The sequence below is a fragment of the Miniopterus natalensis genome, chromosome X, assembly GCF_054644295.1.
Source record: "Miniopterus natalensis isolate mMinNat1 chromosome X, mMinNat1.hap1, whole genome shotgun sequence".
Lineage (NCBI taxonomy): Eukaryota > Metazoa > Chordata > Mammalia > Chiroptera > Miniopteridae > Miniopterus > Miniopterus natalensis.
The window spans coordinates 54,577,937-54,598,907 of NC_142103.1; the positions used below are offsets into that span (position 1 = coordinate 54,577,937).

A 20,971-nucleotide genomic window follows, 5' to 3' on the forward strand; every position below is an offset into this window, starting at 1 on the left:
CACTGACATTACTGGATAGATCTAGAGAAAAAAATCAAGGAGAAAACAGCGATCCTAAATGACACACTAGATCACAAAAAATTAAGATATTTACAGAATCTTTCACCCCAAAGCTGCAGAATATACATTCTCCTCAAGTGCACATGGGACATTCTCAAAATAGACCACATGTTAGGACACAAAACAAGTCTCTGCAAGTTCAAGAAGATTGAAATCATATCAAGCATCTTCTCAGATCACAATGGCATGAAACTAGAAATAAACTACAAGAAAAGCACTAAAAAACATTCAAATACATGAAGACTAAATAGCATGTTATTGAACAATGTATAGGTTACAAAGGAGATCAAGGAAGATATCAAAAACTTCCTGGAAATAAGTGACAATGAACACAAAACAACCCAAAATCTATGGGACACAATGAAAGCAGTCCTGAGAGGGAAGTTCATAGCACTGCAGGCTTACCTAAAAAAAACAAACACCAAGAAAAACTTCTAATAAACTCTCTGACCTTACAACTTAAAGACTTAAAAAGAGAACAACAAGAAAAGCCTAAGGTAACTAGAAGGAAGGAAATAATAAAGATCAGAGTGGAAATAAATGACATAGAGACTAAAAAAAAAACAAAAAACAATACAAAAATCAATGAAACCAAGAACTGGTTCTTTGAAAAGATAAACAAAATTGATGAACTTTCAGCCAGACCTATCAAGACACAAAGAGATAGGACCCAAATAAATAAAATCAGAAACAAGAGTTGAAGTAACAACTGACCCAGTAGAAATACAAAGGACTGTAAGAAAGATACTATGAAGAACTATATAAAAACAAGCTGGTCAACCTGGATGAAATGGAAAAATTCCTAGAAAAATACAATCTTCCAAAACTCAATCAGAAAGTCAGAAAACCTGAATAAGCCAATAGCTACTGATGAAATTGAAGCGGTAATCAAAAATCTTCCAGCACAAAAAAGCCATGGTCTGGACAGCTTCACAGGGGAGTTTTACCAAACATTCAAAGAAGAACTAACACCTATCCTTCTCAAAATATTCCAAAATACACAAGAGGAAAGACTACTTACAAGCTCTTTTTATGAGGCCAGCATTAGCCTAATTCCAAAACCAGATAAAGACACTACAAAGAAAGAGAATTATAGGCCAGTATCCCTGATGAACATGGATGCTAAAATCCTCAACAAGATATTAGCAAATCAGATCCATCACCAATAAATTAAAAAGATCATACACTATGACCAAGTGGAATTTATTCCAAGTATACAAGGATAGTACAATATTTGCAAACCAATAAATGTGATGCATCACTTAAACAAATTGAAAGAGAAAAATCACATGATCATATCAATAGATGCAGAAAGAGCATTCTGCAAAATCCTGCACCTATTTTTTTTAAAAAGTATCACCAAAGTGGGCATAGAAGGATCATACCTCAACATAATAAAGGCCATATATGACAAACTTACAGTCAATATCATTTTCAATGGTCAAAAACTAAAAACATTTTCCTTAAAATCAGGAAATTCGGACATTCACACCATGCAGCTGTAAAAAAGAAGAATCTTTTATCCTTTGGGACAGCATGGAGGGAACTAGAAAGTATTATGCTAAGTGAAATAAGGCAGTCAGAGAAAGACAAGTACCGCATGATCTTACTTATATGTGGAATATAATAAACAAAATAAACTGATGAACAAAATGGACCCAGAGACATAGAAGCATAGAACAGACTGAGGGATCTCAGAGGGAAGGTAGGGAGGAGGGATTGGGTGGGGAGAGATTAATCAAAGAACTTATATGCTTATTGGCATAACTCATGGACACAGACACTGGTCTGGGTAAGGCCTAGGAGTGGGATGGATGCAGGGTGGAGGGGATCAATGGGGATAAAAAGGGGGCATCTGTAATATTTTCAACAATAAAGATAAAGAAACTTTAAGAAAAAAGTAAACATATTAAAAAAAAAAGAATGACTTCATACCATTTGTGACACTGTGAATGGATCTAGAGGGCATTGTGCTAAGGGAAATAAGTCAGACAGAGAAAGACAAATGCCATATGATTTCACTTACATGTGGAATTCTAAGAATAAAATAAATGGACAAACAAAATTGAAATAGACTCTTAGATAAAGAAAACAGACTGATGGTTGTCAGAGGAGAGGAGTGTTGGGGGATGGGGTGAAAATGGTGAAGGGATTAAGAAGTACACATTGGGGAAGACACAGAATTTAAAAAAAAAAAAATCAAGAACAAGACAAGGATGTCCACTTTCACCAGTCTTATTCAACATAGTACTGGAAGTCCTAGCCACAGCAATTATACAAGAAGAAACAATAAAAGGCATTCAAATTGGAAAAGAGGAAGTAAAACTGTCATTATTTTCAGATGACATGATATTGTACGTAGAAAATCCTAAAGAATCTACAGAAAAACTACTAGATTTAATAAATGAATTCAGCAATGTAGCAGGATACAAAATTAACACCCAGAAATGGATGGCATTTTTATACATCAACAATGAACTCTCAGAAATAGAAATTAAAGAAACAATCCCATTTACTACAACAACAAAAAATTAAGTTATTTAGCAATGAACTTAACCAAGGAGGTAAAAGACCTTTACTCAGAAAACTCCAGGATGTCAAAAAAAGAGATAGAGGAAGATATAAAGGACTAGAAGAATGTACCATGTTCATGGATTGGTAGAATTAACATCATTAAAATGTCCATATTCCCAAAGCAATCTATAAATTCATTGTAATCCCTATTAAAATACCAACAGCATATTTCTCAAATCTAGAACAAAAATTTAAAAAATTTGTATGGAACAAAAAACAAAACAAAACAAAAAAGCACCCCAAATAGCTGCAGCCAACTTGAGAAAGAACAAAGTTGGAAGGTCACAATACCAGATATCAAGTTATACTACAAAGCCACTGTAAACAAAACAGCTGGGTACTGTCACAAGAACAGACATATAGATCAATGGAACAGAACAGAGCACCCAGAAATTGACCCAAGCCATTATTCTCAATTGATATTTGATAAAGGAGGAAAGAACATACAATGGAGTAAAGACAGTCTCTTTAATAAATGGTAATGGGAAAATTGGACAGGTACATGCAAAAAAATGAAGCTAGACTACCAACTGGCACCATACACAAGAATAAACTAATAATGGATAAAAGACTTAAATGTAAGTTGTGAAACCATAAAAATTTTAGAAGAAAATGTAGGCAGCAAAATCTGACATCTCTGGTAGCAATATGTTTGCTGATACATCTCCTAGGACAAGGTAAACAGAGGACAAAATAAACAAATGAGACTACATTAAAATAAATAGCCTCTGCACAGCAAAATAAATAATCAACAAAATGAAAATGAGCCCACTGTATGGGAGAACATATTTGCCAACGATACACCTGATAAGGTGTTAATTTCCAAAATATTTAAGGAACTCACTCTACTTAACAAAAGAAAAACAATCCAATTAAAAAATGGGGCAAAGGGCCCAATAGACACTTCTCCAAAGTTGACATACAGATGGCTAAGAGACATATGAAAAAATTCTCAAAGTCACTATCATCAGAGAGATGCAAATTAAAACAACAATGAGATATCACCTCACACCTGTCAGAATGGCTACCATCAACAAATCAGCAAATGACAAGTGCTGGAGAGGATTTGGAGAAAGGGGAATCTTAGTACACTTCTGGTGGGAATGCAGACTGGTGAAGCCACTATGGAAAACAGTATGGAGATTCCTTAAAAAATTAAAAATTGAACTGTCATTTGACCCAGTGATCCCACTTCTAGAAATATATCCTAAGAATCCTGAAACACCAATCAGAAAGAATTTATGCATCTCTATGTTTGGAAACAGCTCAGGTGCCCATCAATAGATAAGTGGATAAAAACTTGTGGTACATTTATACCATGGAATACTATGAAGCTGCAAAAAAGAAGGGTCTCTTACAGCCTTGGGAAAGCATGGATGGACATGGAGAGTATTATGCTAAGTGAAATGAGCCAGTCAGAGAAAGACAAATATCACATGATCTCACTCATATGTGGAATCTAATAAACAAAATAAACTGATGAACAAAATAGATCCAGAGACATAGAAGTTTGGAACAGACTGATGAATCTCAGAGGGAAGGCAAGGGTGGGGGAGTGGGTGGGCAGAGATTAATCAAAGAACTTACATGCATATATGCATAACCCAAGGACACAGACAATAGTGTGAAGAACACCTTGGGGGCGGGAGTGGATGCTCAGTGGAGGAAACCAATGAGGGGGAAAAGGGGATATCTGTAATACTTTCAACAATAAAGGTACATTTTTTAAAGAAGAAAGTGGTGATATATATATATATATATATATATATATATATATATACATATATACATATACATATGCATATATATATATATATATATATATAATGGAATATTACTTGGCCATAAAAAAGAGTGAAATCTTACCATTTGTCACAGCATGCATGGACCTAGTGGGTATTATGCTAAGTGAAATAAGTCAGTGAGAGAAAGACAAATACCATATGATTTTCTTATATGTGGAATTTAAATAACTAAATAAATGAACAAATAATATAGAAACAGACTTATAGATACAGAGAACAGACTGATGGTTGCCAGAGGGGAGGAAGTTTGGTGGTCTCAGTAAAAAATATGAAGGGATTAAGAGTTACTAATTGGAAGATACAAAATTGACATGGTTATGTAAAGTACAGCATAGGGAATATAATTAATAATATTATAATAAAAATGTATGGTGCTAGGTGGGTACTTGAAACATTTGGGGGATCACTTTGTAGAGTATATGATTGTTTAACCACTATGCTGTTCACGTAAAACTAACACAAAATAATATTTAATGTAAAATTCATATATGTTATTTATACTTATATGTTAGGCTTATATATATACGTGTGTGTGTATACATATATACATACATATTAAGCTTAGGTAGAGGATAATGGGTGGAACAAGGAGTTGGAGTAGCTGAGGTTAAGATCCCAGGTAGAGGGTTTGCTGTGAAATGTTAAGGTAGAGAAGGTGGTTGATAGAATTCACATCTGAGGAGATTCTTGATCTTCTTAGATAAGGGGAAGATGAATATCTGATATTAGGAATAGGACAAAGATGAGAAAAGGTATTGGCATACAGCATGGGGAGAAGAAGTGGATGTCACAGAGCATAAAACTAACATGGAACAATGCATATCTGTCTTTTTTTGCGAATAGAGCTTGTCAGTCCAAGGCATGAGCAAAGACATGATCTGTAGGGCCATCGCAGAGCTGAGAAAGAGCACAGCGGGTAAGGCAGAGGGATGAGGGGCTGAGAACTATGTAGGGTAGATATGAAACAGGGGACCAGACTCATGGGTCAAGGTTTAAGTGGAGAAGGGGGCATGTAAAAAAAAATCCAAGAGAGAGAAGCTTGGCTCAGAGCAGAAAAGGTGGAAGGTTGAGAGTAATTTCTCTGAGCCTCAGTTTCCTTATCTGTCACTAGGGGCAATCATGAGCATTGCTTTGTTGCCTGTAAGCATGGACTGTGATAGGAAATATACAGGTTGATTTGTTGTGAACAAGGTCCTGACCAGATGGTCTAGGAACTAACTTACAGAAAGGTGAAAATGTTCAACATGTTTCTCTATGAAGTACACATTCTTGGACTTTCTGGAGATTCCCTGCTCTCTCTGAGCAGATTGTAAACTTTCAGAGAACTGGGCCAGTATTCATATAAATGTCTCAGAGTGAGACAGCCCTTTATTTTCCCAAAACTAACAGATCAAAACCTACAGCATGCACATTATCACTACAACTTAACTTGGGGAAAAAATCCCTTCAGTCAAGCACAGGAATTTCAAACTAACATCACTTTTCTAACAAAATTGGTGACAGCCAGTTTGACTTTCCTTATATAGAACTATCCTCAGAGGATAGTAATTTTCAGGAGGTTCTGAGGATAATTCCCTAAAAGCAGTTTGTTCCCAAAATGTTTTGAGAAATAGCAGGCTCGTGGGAATACATGTCTTCCCTTCCAAGGAGATCTGTTGGAAGGCAGCAAGACTCATTTAGACATCACTGCTGGACTGTTCATTTAAACTCGTCTACAGTCTTTATATACACAATTTGTAGTGCTCCCAGGATAGTGCTGTAAGAAATAGCTAGACCATGATTAACCAGTCAATCTTCATTGACTCCTCAACTAGAACTTATAGTTGGCTTTAGGAAAAAGTGAGGGAAGTGAAAAGAAACTATGTACCTAGTAAATTTCACTTTTCCCTTTATCATCTTTATTTACTTAACCTACAATATGACAAGCATTATATCCAGCCCTATTTTCCCCAGTCCAGAATTTTTATTTCTTTGTGATTTTACAACTCAGTACCCCTCCAGCCTCAATACACACACACATACACACACACATCAATCTCTATTCTCTGTAATAAAGACACTCTACTGAGGTATATCTGGAATCAGGTTGTCCATGGAGATGCTCACCAGTAGAGAATGTTACTCACCTTTGACCACAAACTTCACAATGTCACTGCATTGCTCAGAGCCTATTCGACCCTTAGCGGTACAGAAATAGGAGCCTGAGTCAGCCACCACTGCAGGCTTGAAAAGTAATATACTCAAGGTTGCTACTTTGATGGGTTCTGGGTTGTTAGCCTGTTCCTTGTACCAAACATAACTTATGGGAGGAGAACCCTGAGCCTGGCATTGAAGGCTAATCCTCATTCCTTGGAGCACTGTGAAGCCATAGCCACTGCCAGTTGTCACTGTGGGCTTGGAAGCAGGGACTGCAAAGGGAAGACAAGAGAGGAGGCTCTGGTAAGTTATAAAGGAATGGGAACACAAGGCTGAATCAACTTTTCCTGGTATAAGGGTATGTACATATCTGCAAAGGGAACTAAAAGGGCTCCTGACCTTGGAGGGAAGAAGCAAAGAGTACAATGCAAATAAAAATAGCTTCCTTTATAAAATTAGATACTGTTTTGTATTATCTGAGTTTGGGATTATCTGGAGTTAAAAATAAATGGACTGTAAAATGATAATATCACTTTTTCAAGCTCAAATAGGGTTTGAGGATTATTTTCAGTTTTTGGATTATAGGGACAGATATTTGTATAATTGTCAACAAAAGTCATCTTGGCTAAATTTTGCATCCCTTTCCCCAGAGTTTTTCTGTCAGCATCAATTCACTCTCCAATATCCTGGTAATATTTACTCATTTTTATGAGTTTTACAGCCCAGAGCCAAAGGAGGGCAACAAGACTATGTATGCTAAAATTTCAAGGACACTTGAAGGAGTAGAGATTTGAAGGCCAAGGACCCTTCCCAACACTTTTAAAATTGTGCCATGACAGCCGATCAATGACTCTCTCATCATTGATGTTTCTATCTCTCTATCCCTCTCCTTTCCTCTCTATGAAAACAATAAAGATATATTTATAAATAAATAAATAAATAATAAATAAAATTGTGCCATGAAAGTGATGACCCTGAAGATACTCCACCTGTCCACTTCCTCTGATTAGCACAAATGTGCCTGGGTTTCTCAGGGTTTTCTAGGATTATAGTCCTATCAGTGCTTTCCTATCCCCACAGTGACTCACGTTTCTGGACACGGAGTTCAATGATCTCATCTCTCACCACTTGGTTGCCATCACGGGTCTCCCAAGTGACTTCACAAGTGTAGTGGCTCCGGTCATCCATCTCCAGGGTCTTCAGTTGGAGGGACACATCTCCTAGAACCTCATGGTTAATGTGCAGGCGGCCCCGGTACTTTGCTTGCTGGGTATGATCTCCAGAGGAGTCACGTAGGAAGATGGTAACTGGGTCTGAGCCACGTTGTACCAGCCATCTTACCAAGACTTGAGTGTAGCCTTTCAGAGGACGATAAGTGCAGGGAATATTCACATCCCCTTTCCAGGGCCCTGTCACACTCTCAGGTGCTTCAAGGACGGGATGGCCTAAAGATGGGCGACAGAAGAAGAATGCAGACATAGGTGGCACACTCACCTGGGTTGTAGGGAAGCCAAAGAGCACCTTTTCCACTAATGTTCTTCCAGTCCTCCCAAATCTCCCTCCCCTTTTCTTAAAAACATTCTCACACTCCCTTCCTGTGGAACAAAGCAGCATTCTGCTGTGAGGACATCTGGAGCACCTAAAAATGTCTTTGCCTATATGGATGTATGTCTTCCCTCTAACCTTGGGGAAACTGCAGGGCCTGGCTCACATGCTCACATTACTGTCTCTGGGAACTAGTCCGGGATTCTCACATAGCTCACTCTGGTCTGTCAAGAACATGGACAGCCAGTCCTAATTTTCCAATCCTGGAAGTCACTTTTAGTATTAGATCAAACATAACTCTTCCATCTCAGAATAGGGTTGCATGTTTTATTCCCTTTTTACTTTGTTTCTTCCCCTCTCTTCTTCCACTCATCCTTTCATCTTTCTCTTCATCTTCCTTCTTTTTTGTGTTCTTTTCGCCTCTTCTTCCTACTTGTTCATTAACTGCATAAAGAGAGAGTGTATGGTAGGCACAGGGCATCACAAGAAAGGTAACATTATACTACTCCTTATGTATTTTGATCTCCAAAGTGAAGGTAACCTAAATAGCATTGACTTATACCTTCCAACAATCCCTGTGGTACTCAGATAACCTAAACACACATTGAGTAAGAGCACCTAGTGAAATCAGGAGCATAGTGAAAGACTGCATGATGAGTAAGAATAATAACACCAATATAAATCCAAGGTCTGTTCTACCATGTATCTCTCTGTGTGACCTTGAGTAAATTGCTAGACCTGTCTGAGCTTTATCAATAAAATGGAGATGATAATAAACTTTAGATTCTACATATGAGTGAGATCATGAGTGAAGATAAAATGAGCTCATAGGTATGAAAGCACCTAGCATAGTGGTTGGCATTCAGTAGGTGTTCGATAAATGCGAGTCCCATGCCTCAAGAGAAACTTCTCATATTTATCTTGTATCTTTTATCCTATAGAAGCCTTCACTATGTTTTCCCCAAGGTGGATAGATTAATTAGATTGGATCACAGTCAGATTTAATAATGACCCGAAGGAGAAGTTAAGACATAAGCAGGTAAGAAAATTACCCTTCCCAGCCTGATGGAACAAAGCATGTTATGGGCAGGTAATAGGCCATCCCTGGGTTGTAGGGAAGCCAAAGAGCATACGGTAGCCTTTACCTCTAAAAACAGGGCTGGCATAGCAGTCAATGTGAAATGTTGGCCAAATTAAGCAATACCCCTGACTTTCCTGGAAGATTGGGTAGGGAAAATTTTTTTTCAGGAAAGCCTCCAAACCTGAGGGGATGCTCTGCCCACTATGGACCCATGAAAACCATCAAATGATTAGGTATTTGGTGCAACAGGTCTTGAGGGACCAGGCAAGATAGTATTTTGGAGAGTTCTCAAATTGCATAGGTCTAAGGGCTTTTAGAAACCACTTAATGGCATTCCCTCATGGTACATATGGGTAAGGCTGAGGCCCAGAGAGAGGAAGATGCTTATACAAAGTTACACAGATAGCAGGAGCACAGCTGGGCCTGGAGACTTAGAATAAAAGCTTTCAGAAGCTATACTGCTTTCTTACTTTCTTGACTTACTAAACTTAGTAAGGGGTTTCTGGCTTCAGTAGGTCATTACCTGGGCCTACTTGAGACGGTTTAAAGGGATGCTATCCTAAGGCTGAATAGTATCCTCTGACTGCCTGGAAAAGAATTCTCCCATCTGCTGGCTACTTTCTAAAAAAACCTTTCCTAGAATTTTATTTTTAAAATTTATCTTTATTGTTGAAAGGATTACAGATATCCTCCCTTTTTTTCAGTATTGAGCCCTCTACCCAGCACCTGCCCCAGCCCCCAGGCCTTCACCACACTGTCTGTGTCCATGGGTTATGCATATATGCATATAAGTTCTTTTATTAATCTCTCCCCGCCCCCTCCTCCACCCCCATCTTCTCACTGAGATTCACCAGTCTGTTCCATGCTTCTATGTCTCTGGGTCTATTTTGTTCCTCAGTCTATTTTGTTTATTAGATTTCACATATGAGTGAGATCATGTAAAACTGAATCAGGAAGAATCAGAAAACCTGAATAGGCTAATAACAATGAAATCAAAGCAGTAATAATAATTAAAAAAAACAAAAAAACTCGCAGCAAACAAAAGCCCTGGCCCAGATGGCTTCACAGGGGAGCTTTCTAATTCTTTAAGTTGTAAGGTTAGCTAGTTTACTAAAAATTTTTCTTACTTTTTGAGGTAGGCCTGTAGTGCTATGAACTTCCCTCTTATGACTGCTTTCACTGTGTTCCATAGATTTTTGGGTTGTTGTGTGTTCATTTTCATTTGTTTCTAGGAAGTTTTTTATTTATTTCTTGATCTTATTGGTAACTCATTCTTTGTTTAATAACATGCTATTTAGTTGCCATGTGTTTGAATATCTTTTTTACTGTAGTTGACTTCTAATTTCATGTCATTCTGATCTGAGATGCTTGACATGATTTCAGTCCTCTTGAACTTGTAGAGACTTGTTTTGTGTCCTAATAGTTGGTCTATCTTTGAGCATGACCCATGTGCACTTGAGAAGAATGTATATTATGCAGCTCTGGGGTGAAATGTTCTATAAATACCAACTAAATGCATCCGATCTAGTGTGCCCTTTAGAGTCACTATTTCTGTGTTGACTTTCTGTCTGGAAGACCTATCCAGTGAAGTCAGAAGGGTGTTAAAGTCCACAACTCTGACTGTATCGCTGTTGATCTATCCTTTAAAGTCCTTAAGGTTATTATTCATAGGACCTTATTTATTGCCATTTTAATTCTTTATACCTATGTTTTTCTCTCTCTTTTTATTATTACAACAGTCCCTTTAACATTTTCTGCAATGCTGGTTTGGTGGTGATAGACTTCTTTAGCCTTTTTTTTTTTTTTTTTTTTATCTGAGAAGCTGTTTATTTCACCATCTATTTTGAATGATAGCCTGGCTGGATACAGTAGTCTTGGTTTCAGATCCTTGTTTTTCATTACCTTGAATACCTCATGTTATTCCTTTCTGGCTGTAGAGTTTCTGATGAGAAGTTAGCTGACAGCCTTATGGGACCTCCTTTGTAGGTAACAGATTGCTTTTCCCTTGTTGCCTTTAAGATTCTCTCTTTGACTTGAATTTTTGGCATTTTAATTATGATGTACCTGGGTGTGGGCCGCTTTGGGTTCTTCTTGCTTGGGACTCTCTTTGCCTCCTGAAATTGTGTGACTTTTTCCTTGACCATGTTTGGGAAGTTTCCTGCCTTTATTTCTTCAAACAGGTTCTCTAACCCTTGCTTACTTTTGACCTCCTCTGGCCCTCCTATGATGCGAATATTACATTTCATGTTGTCCACAGCTCCTTTAGACTGTCCTCCTGTTTTTAAATTGTTTTTTTCTTTTTTGATTCTCTGATTGATTTTTTCTACCCTGTCAGCTAATTTGCTGATCTGATCCTCAGCTTCCTCTTATCTCCTGTTTATTCCTTTCAATGTATTCTTTATTTCTGTTATGCCATTTTTAATTTCCTTCAGAGTTTCCATATCTCTTTCCATACTGTTGAGCATCCTTACAATCAGTATTCTGAACTCTATATTTGATTGCTTATCTCCATCTCAGTTAGCTCTTTTTCTGAAGGCTTCTCTTGTTCTTTCATCTGGGGCTTGTTTTTTGGTCTCCCTATTTTGGCTGCCTATTTGGGTTTGTTTCTATGTATTAAGTAAGACTGCTAGGAATCTCAGTCTTTTTGGAAGGTCTCTGGTGCAGGCCAATGTCAGACACTGTTTGTTACTCTCTTTGAGTACCCTCTTTAGACCTATTAACAACCCACAGCTTGAGGTCCCCTCTCTTGGGGCTGGGTGCTTTTGGACATTACCAAGATGCACACCAAAATTTGTTTTTCCAAGGCCTGGGTCCAGAAGCAGGCCAGGTAAAGTGTCAAGCACTCTGACAGGCTGATTAATCTGATTCTCTTAGTGATCCTCAGGCTGTAGAAACTCTACAGGGTAAGGTGAGGGGTTTCCCATCGGGGTAGGACCATTGCTTCCCCAGCAGGTAAAAGCTGCTTGGAAGGTAAATGTCTGCCTGAGAAAGATGTCCTTTGCAGTATGGGGGAATGACTCAGCACAGGAATCCAGAAGGTTGTCTTCTGAGCTCTAGCCCCAGAGCCTGCAACCCTAGATTCTCCTCACACAGCTACAGTCCACTCTACCCTCCCTCTGCTGGGGCCCAAGGTGAGTGGCTACACATGAAAATTTGTGTGTGATTCTTTAAGAGAGTGTCTGTATTTCCAGCTGTTTCTCCCTTGAAGACAGAAACCTGCTGTTTTTCACAGCCAGATGTTATGTGGGCACCATTCTCAGTTTTAGTGCTCTTGGCTAGGAAGCCCAACCTGTGGTTTAGGCCTCAGAGTCCTCAGTGGGAACCCCCCACAGTGGAGATATCCCTCTGGACCTTCAGCTGTTGCATGTGGGAGTCCAGCCAGCCCTCTCTCATCCCTGTGCTTCCTACCAGTCTCTATGCAGTCTCTACTTTTCCTCCTTGGTTATAAGGGTGCTTTCCAGCTCATCTTTAGTTGCAGCTGATTAATCAGGATGGTTTTTCTATATTTTAGTTGTAATTCCCATTTGGTCCTAGGAGGGTGCCAGTGTAACTTCCACTCAGTCCACCACCATCTTTAATCTCCTCCCTTTCCTAGAACTTTAAACCCTTGCTCTTTTCCCCCAGGAAAAAATTTAATTTTATTCAAATATCACACACACACACACACACACACACACACCATCAAGAGAAAGACCAGGGCTTAGCTTTGACTCAAGGAGCTTTGCTGGAAATGAGTTTAACTTGAGAAAGAAAGAACAGTACTGAGGTTCATTCTAGTCTAGGACCTGGACTTATGAAAGCAAAAGTCTAGGACCTGTATAATGGTCCTAAAGAAAGGAAAGACCTAGTTTTCTGACTGGTCCCCTTTGCAGAACTCTATGTCCCATTTTGAATTTTTTTCCTCTCACTATTACACAGAAGGTAATATCTCCCCATGACCCCATATTCCTCTGTCTTATAACTTTTCCTCTTTTGGGGTGCCTCCTAGATAGAGTATTAACTTAAATAACATATGTTTATAAAATTTTATAATGTTTATAAAATGCAAATATTATGATTTATTTTTATTATGATTATTTCAACCTGTGTCTTAGACTTAACAGCTGATTCAAATCCCTAGAGGCTTTTTAGAGATGAAGCCACAGCCCTAAACAGCTGTCCAGTTGGCAGGGCCCTTTGAGGCCAGCCAAGCCGATCTCCTCACTATACAAATAAGCTGGGGACACTAAATTCCAGGGAGAAGAAGGCATGATTGGCCATTCAGTATGTCCTGAATCTCAGGTCTATAGTGTAAGACCCTCTACTCAAATGAAAGCCCTGCTCCCCAGTCTGGAGGACCTTAGAGTCTGAGGATGACACAATAAACATATGAGCTCTCACATGCATGCCCACACATGATTTAAATTTAACATTTACAAAATGTTCCCATGAACCCCAACTCTGCCTGTATTAGTCCCACCTCAAACCAACACATTTGAAGGTAGGCAAGTGCACTCTAAAATGTGTTAGAAAATGAAAATATTGTAGTTCTAGGAAGAATACTATTTTAGGAGCATTAATTCTGCCACCAATGTTTTTCCCTTTCAGATGACTTAATTCTAGCTTGAAGTTACAGAATTTTATGGGCCCCAGGGCCCCAGGATAAGATAATCTAAACTGAGTCAGCTATGGAAAGCTGGATTCTTTCTGACCATACAAAGGACATCAAGTTAACACCATCCAGACTCTCCCTTTAAGAATATGAAACAAGCAGAGATGCAGCAAGAAATCCTTTAACCTATCATGGGTTGCATTTAGCTATTACTCAGTCTTAGTTTCTTTAAAGGCTATCTCAGTTCTCAGGGCTATAAATAAAGATGGAAGAAGACTGAAGGAAATAATGCTACTATGGGATAATCAGATCTCTTTTGGAATATGTGTCCAGCATTAGTCTCCCAATTACCCCAGAAAAAACTTGGTCATGTCCACAGGGAAGTGAGTTACCCCAGAAGGTGGTAAGAAACTAAGTTCTGTGAAGGCAAGTTGAAGGATCTAGGGCTGTTTTGCTTGAAGATGAAATGAGTCAAGGGGACATGAGATCTATTCTTAGAAATGTAAAGGGCTGTCACAGTATAGAGGGAGCAGATATAATCTGTATGTCTCCAAGAAACAGAGTTGGGACCTTTGGAAAGAAGTAACAGGGAAGTGGATTTAGTTCAATATAAGGAAGAATTTTTGTAACAGTTGGAGATGTCCCTGAATAAACTAGATGACCTGGAAAAGTAGTGAACTAGCAGTCACTGGAAGTATGTGAACAGATAACAGTGAAGGGTAGATTGAGGTTACTTTTAAGGTCCTATCTAGCTCTTCAACATGTCTTCTTTGGGAGATAAGTGTATTAATAGAGATCATTGTTAATACAATATTATTGATTCTATTCCCTATGGTATACTTTTACTTTCTGTGACTATAATGGTAGAATTTCAGTTGAAAGACAGTAGATGGTGGAGGGATTTGGGTAGCATTGAGCACCTTCTGAATATCTCAGAGATAAAAACAAGTACTGCAAAATTATCTGGATACTTTCCAAGAGAAGATACTTTTCAATTTCTATGAAAACTTACCTCCTGGTTTCTTCACCAGCTTTGAACTACCTCCCTCTCTTCTGACCAAAGCTGAGAGAGTCTGGAGCACTGGCTGAGAAACTCGCTCAGCAGAAGTAGGCTTTCCTCAGTAGGCATTCAATCCCACCCCTCACTCTCCAGCCTTTTGCCTGTACCAGCAGTGGCATCCAGGCCACCATTTTCTGCCTTACCATAAGTGACCACCATTAGGTGCCCCAGGAGCAGCAGGCCCAGTAAGAGTCCCATCACAGCCAGAGCCACGTCTGTCTTTTCTTCTAGCCTCTTGCTGTCAAAGAGGTTCAAGCTCCTGATGGCTGCCAGTGCCTGTGCTTTCTCACGTCCCTTCCTTCTCTATATCTCTCACTTGGACTCCCTGTCCCATCTCATATTTCCCTTCCTTCCCTATTTCAGTACATGTCACATGAGTATCCCCCTTCCTCCCTTGCCTGGGGTTGAAGATTTAATGGTGAGTGAAGCAATTTCTCCCCCTGCTAGGGTATTGACTTGACTTTCTATGGAGCCAATAGGGTTCTCTGGTCTTCGATCTCCCAGGATGTGTTTATTTGGGGTTTCCTTCACATGCCTTAGAGGTGTGGGTGACCTTTGGGATGAGTCTACTCCCTCCAATATGGGGATATTTCCCTTTCTGGTGGTTCTAGGGAGAAGAGATCAACTTTGCTGGCTTGTGTAATATTCAGCATCATACAGTTAACTCTTGCTTGCTCAGCTGGATAAGGCTGTCATGAGGGAATATACCCCCTTATCTCATATTGGAAAAGCTTTTTAAAAAATATTTTCAATTATAGTTTACATTCAACTCAATATTATTTTGTATTAGTTTCAGGTGTAGAGAATAATGGTTAAACAATCATATACTTTACAAAACATTCCTCTGATATTCCCAGTACCCACTTGGCACCATACATCGTTGTTACAATATTATTGACTATATTCCCTATGGTATATCTTTCATTTCTGTGACTGTTTTGTAGCTACCAATTTATACTTCTTAATCCCTTTTTCACTCAGTCCCTCAACCTCCTCTCTTCTGGCAACCATTAGTTATCCTCTGTATCTGTGAGTCTGTTTCTACTTTTTTTTACTTTGTTCTTTAGATTCTGCTTGTAAGTGAAATCATACAGTATTTGTCGTTCTCTGACTGAATTTTTTCACTTAGCATAATAACCTTTATGAACCACTTTCTCCCACAGCTCCAGCTCTTTGGTGGGAAGGGTTCCCATCAGTGCTCATAAGGGATCTTTTATTTATTTTTAAGGGAAGGTTAAGTCTACTAGTTTGAATTTTTCAATGACTTTCATTTGATACAAATTCCTGACCTGTGAGAGAATGACATTAAGCCTCCCAGGAAGCTTAATTGCTTCTCTTCACAGGCCCAAGAGTGATGGTAAGTCCACCAGCAGTCTATGTCTAGGTTTGGCACTGCCCACAGTCTACTAAGCTTTGAAAATAAAACACATCCAAAAGGAGAAACGCATTTCAAATTCATACTGGCTTCTAAGTAACATATAATCTTATCTTTCTTTTTAATTAGAAGGGTAAGGGAAGCTTTGATTGGAGGAGGAGTGAGCTTTGCAACGAGGTGGAGTGAGACTGCACGGAGAAACATCATCTCCTCTATATGCTTACCAAAGGATGATTACATACACATGACTGGGGGTCCTGCAAGAGCTAAGAGGAGACTCCAGTGTCTTAGGGCTTGCCATTATCACATGGAATTCTGTCAAAACCCTCTGCTTCCCAGATTCAATCCTCCTGGTTTGGTTGCCCCTTGTGTTTTGGTTACTTCATTCAGCCCACCTCTCTGGAACTTCTAGTCATTCTTTTCTCTTGGGTCTTCACTCAGGGAACCCCGAACTTTGTATTTTCCAACCAATACCCTACCACCACTACCACCATACATCTACATACACACACACACACACTTTTCCCTCTACATGATGAGGATCTGAAAGCCCATGTATTATTCGACTGATGTCAGTTTACCCCTGGCCTGGTGGATTTGTATATTTTAAACTACTTGTTTGCCTCTTATTAGAACATCCCGGATCTAAAGAGAAAGAAATACACAGGGAAGCCTGTACAGCATTTCTCTGGTGAAGACTTCCAGTCCTGCAGTGGGCTCAGTGGCCCTGTTGAGCAAGAAGAGCACTGAAGGGGAAGTCAGGAAGTCCAGAGACAGACCTGGTTCTGCATTTACTTCATTCTGAGACTTTGGCCAAGTTAAGGGTCTCTGAACCTTAGCTTCCTTAATTTTAACATGAGCACTATTAGACTTGATGTTTGTATCTTTTCAGATTTTTTAAAAACAAACTATACTATAAATACAATAACAACTATAACAATGATAGCCACTATTTGTTTTTTGTTTGTTCAAACACTTACTGAACACTTTTTACGTGCCAGGTATGGGACAAGGTGCTGGGCATAACAATAATTAAGACAAAGTCCCTCAAGGAGTTCACTGTCTAATGCTAAAATATTGAGTAAACTGAGGCACAGCGTGGTAAATGACTTACCCAGTGAGATAGAATTAGCTAGGTACTTGGAAATGGGGGCCTAGAGTTGGAGAGAGGGCAGGGTACAACTAGCTCATTGTAAATAAAATCCTTTGATTAAAGAGTAAGGCTACATACAGAAATATATTATTAAATCTGCTGGCAAAAGGGTTAAAATTGTTTCCAACTTTCACCATAATTGAATTCATGTATTGCAATCAAGCCACTACTTGATGGCATTTCTACACTTGTCCTTAAAGGCTTACATCATGCCACTGGTCTGCTGAAATACAATAACTCTAAGTAGCTTGAAATTCAAGTCTAGCATTAGGAATCATACTGATCATACTGAATTTCTTTGAGTCTATTAACTTTAATTGTATAGCATATATATGATACTTCTATGTGTAGAAGTTTGAAAAAGCTCTCTTCTAACCCTCATTCTGAGAAATCTAATAAGTTATAGATACCACAGAAATTAGAGAATTTGTTACTTTCCATATATACATTGTTTGGACTATACAATGATGAAAATTTCACTTAGACATATTTTATTAGTAATCTAAATGTTATGCAGATATATACAAAGAAATCACATTTAGATTCATGTGTACATCCATCCAATGTACAATAGCTAATTACAGACATGAACAGTGTTAAGGCAATTTCTCTTGTGATAAAGACACATGATCCTTGAAGGAAGGGGCAGAGTCTATGGAGAACTGCCCATTTCAGGTCTGACCATCTGTTTTAATGGTATCCTTTGTGATAAAGTTATTTCAGTAGGCAGGATGTCTATTTCACTGACAAAAAGCAATGAATAATTATAAAAAGAATTGTTTTCGAATGTGGAAACCATAACTCTCCAGTAATCTAAGTAGTGAACTGCTCAAAAAACTACTGGCCTTAATGCTGCTACTGAGAATGACAGAACTTCACTGGTCATTTATTGCTTTGAGAATCAAACTTGATGCATAGGTCATTGATAGGGATGTTCCAAAAACACTGATTACACGAATTCCCAAATCCTATCAGTTGCTCACTTCAAGCAATTCTTCATTTTGCAGTGGAGGATCTTCTTTTTTCTTTTTGTTAATCCTTACCAGAGGATATTTTTTTCCATTTATTTTTAAAGAAAGAGTGGAAAGGAGGGAAGGAGGGAGAGAGAGAAACATTGATGTGAGAGAGACTTATTAATTGACTGCCTCCTGCATGTGCCCCTACCCAGGTATGTGCCCTTGACCAGGAATCTAACCCACTACAGTTTGGTGTGTGCCAACGTTCTAACCACTGAGCAAAACTGGCCAGAGCAAGGATTTTCTTTTTTATCAGGATGTTGTGGGTGTTTGCTTTCAGACGAAGAGGTTCCTACACCTTCACACACCTTATTACTTGAGCAATCCAAGCCTACTTCACACAAATAGGCATTAATGGACCTTTTGGTGTTCCATAAACTTACTTTGATAGAGTGTTCTCTGGGAACTGGGACATCCAATCTGGTTTCTGCTGGAACTTTAACTGCAATAACAATCTGTTCCTAGAAGGCTTTAATGTTATGAATATCTTGATATGTCATAAATGCTAGTCTTTTATTTTCTTTGTCATCTGTTAAACAGCTGTGGAGCACAGTTTTTAACTCATCCAGAGCATCTTCCATTGCTGATAAGTCAGAAAGTTCCTCTGGCAGCTTTTATCTGTTGGGTCACTGTTCCAAAATTGCTGAGATCAGACCCTACCAAATATGATTCTTAGATTTTTTTAAAACCAAGTCAATTCTACTTAAGACATTGATGATGTCATACCTCTTCGTTTTCATACTCTTTGTTTTATTGCAACCTTATTTATGTCAAAAATACTCCCAGGAACATTTCTGACAAGGTCCATACATTTCAGAGTTAAATAAACCAGTGATATATCAAAATGAGGTCTCTTCAATTTTAGAGCTTTATTCATGGACACATACTGTACATTATGTTCTAAATTAATACCCTTTTTAAAAGAAATTGATCCTTACTTTTGATGGCAATAGGCCCTCCACATTGATGGGGTATCAACACTGGCAGCACACCCTCTCATCTCCTCTGCTGGGTCCACCAGCAGGCTGGTCAACTTTCTAGCCAGCTGCTGCTGACTCATGCTGCCCACCTAGCAGCTCCTGGCCCTAGCAGCCCTTGGCCCTAGCACCTGTGAGCTCTCCCACCATCTCTTGGACAGGTCAGACACCACTCCCAACACGCAGGTTCCCACTGCCAGACATGAACTGTAACTGGGCTCAAGGCCTGCTCAAAGGTTCACCTGGCTAGGCCAGGCCATGGACTAATGCGCCATTGCACCATGGTCCAGGGAGTTATGGCGCAGCTTCGACAAGAGAAGGGTGACCCATGACTCAGGACGCCTTTCCAATGATCTTCCTGTATGTGTAATACTATTTTTCTTCCTTCCTTCCTTCCTTCCTTCCTTCCTTCCTTCCTTCCTTCCTTCCTTCCTTCCTTCCTTCCTTCCTTCCTTTCTTTCTTTCTTTCTTTCTTTCTTTCTTTCTTTCTTTCTTTCTTTCTTTCTTTCTTTCTTTCTTTCTTTCTTTCTTTCTTTCTTTCTACTTTTCTTTCTTTCTTTCTTTCTTTCTTTCTTTCTTTCTTTCTTTCTTTCTTTCTTTCTTTCTTTCTTTCTTTCTTCTTTCTTTCTTTTCTTTCTTTCTTTCTTTCTTTCTTTCTTTCTTTCTTTCTTTCTTTCTTTCTTTCTTTCTTTTCTTTCTTTCTTTCTTTCTTTCTTTCTTTCTTTCTTTCTTTCTTCTTCTCTTTTCTTTCTTTTCTTTCTTTCTTTCTTTCTTTCTTTCTTTCTTTCTTTCTTTCTTTCTTTCTTTCTACTTTTCTTTCTTTTCTTTCTTTCTTTCTTCTTTCTTTCTTTCTTTCTACTTTTCTTTCTTTCTTTCTTTCTTTCTTTCTCTTTCTTTCTTTCTTTCTTTCTTTCTTTCTTTCTTTCTTTCTTTCTTTCTTTCTTTCTTTCTTTCTTTCTTTCTTCTTTCTTTCTTTCTTTCTTTCCTTCCCTTTCTTTCTTTTCTTTCTTTCTTTCTTTCTTTCTTTCTTTCTTTCTTTCTTTCTTTCTTTCTTTCTTTCTTTCTTTCTTTCTTTCTTTCTTTCCTTCTTTCTTTCTTCTTCCTTCCTTCCTTTCTTCTCTTCCTTCCTTCCTTCCTCCTTCCTTCCTTCCTTCCTTCCTTCCTTCCTTCTTCCTTCCTTCCTTCCTTCCTTCCTTCCTTCCTTCCTTCCTTCCTTATTTCCAGAAATTTTTAATTTATCTTTATTGTTGAAAACAATTACATTTGTCCCCTTCTACCCCACACCCACCCCTTCTAACCTTGCACCCTCCCCCTGCCCCAGGTCTTTGCCACACTATTGTCCTTTAGCTTTCCAGGCACTGTACTAAGCACTTTGTGTGGATTATTTCATTTGATATTTATGACCCCTCGGGTGGCTATTATTGTATTTACTCTTGTGTCCTTTCTGTCACTCTTTACTCCTTTACACTGATTTACTTTTTCTTTGTAGAATTCACCACTACTTGATACAATGTATATTTACTTGTTTACTTGTTTGTTGTTTGCCTCCCACTCTAGAATGTAAGCTATGAAAGCAGGAAATTTTGTATTTAATGTTC

General features: G+C 38.6%; 1 protein-coding gene and 1 pseudogene across 3 annotated transcripts in view; both read right to left on the reverse strand.

Annotated features, from left to right (window-relative positions):
- The window catches only part of VSIG4 (V-set and immunoglobulin domain containing 4), a 54,719-nt gene extending 39,639 nt beyond the window's left edge, over positions 1-15,080 (reverse strand). For all 3 annotated transcript variants that reach the window (XM_087813663.1, XM_087813664.1, XM_016210185.2), the window contains exons 1-3: positions 14,996-15,080; positions 7,664-8,020; positions 6,566-6,847 (exon numbers count right to left, since the gene is read on the reverse strand). In XM_087813663.1, the coding sequence (XP_087669789.1) occupies positions 6,566-6,847; positions 7,664-8,020; positions 14,996-15,050 (694 nt within the window). In that variant the 5' untranslated portion in view covers positions 15,051-15,080. The remainder of the gene's footprint in view (positions 1-6,565; positions 6,848-7,663; positions 8,021-14,995) is intronic.
- Positions 15,081-18,351: 3,271 nt separating this feature from the next.
- Positions 18,352-19,456, reverse strand: LOC107534913 (transcription factor E2F6-like; annotated as a pseudogene).
- Between the last annotated feature and the right edge of the window lie 1,515 nt (positions 19,457-20,971).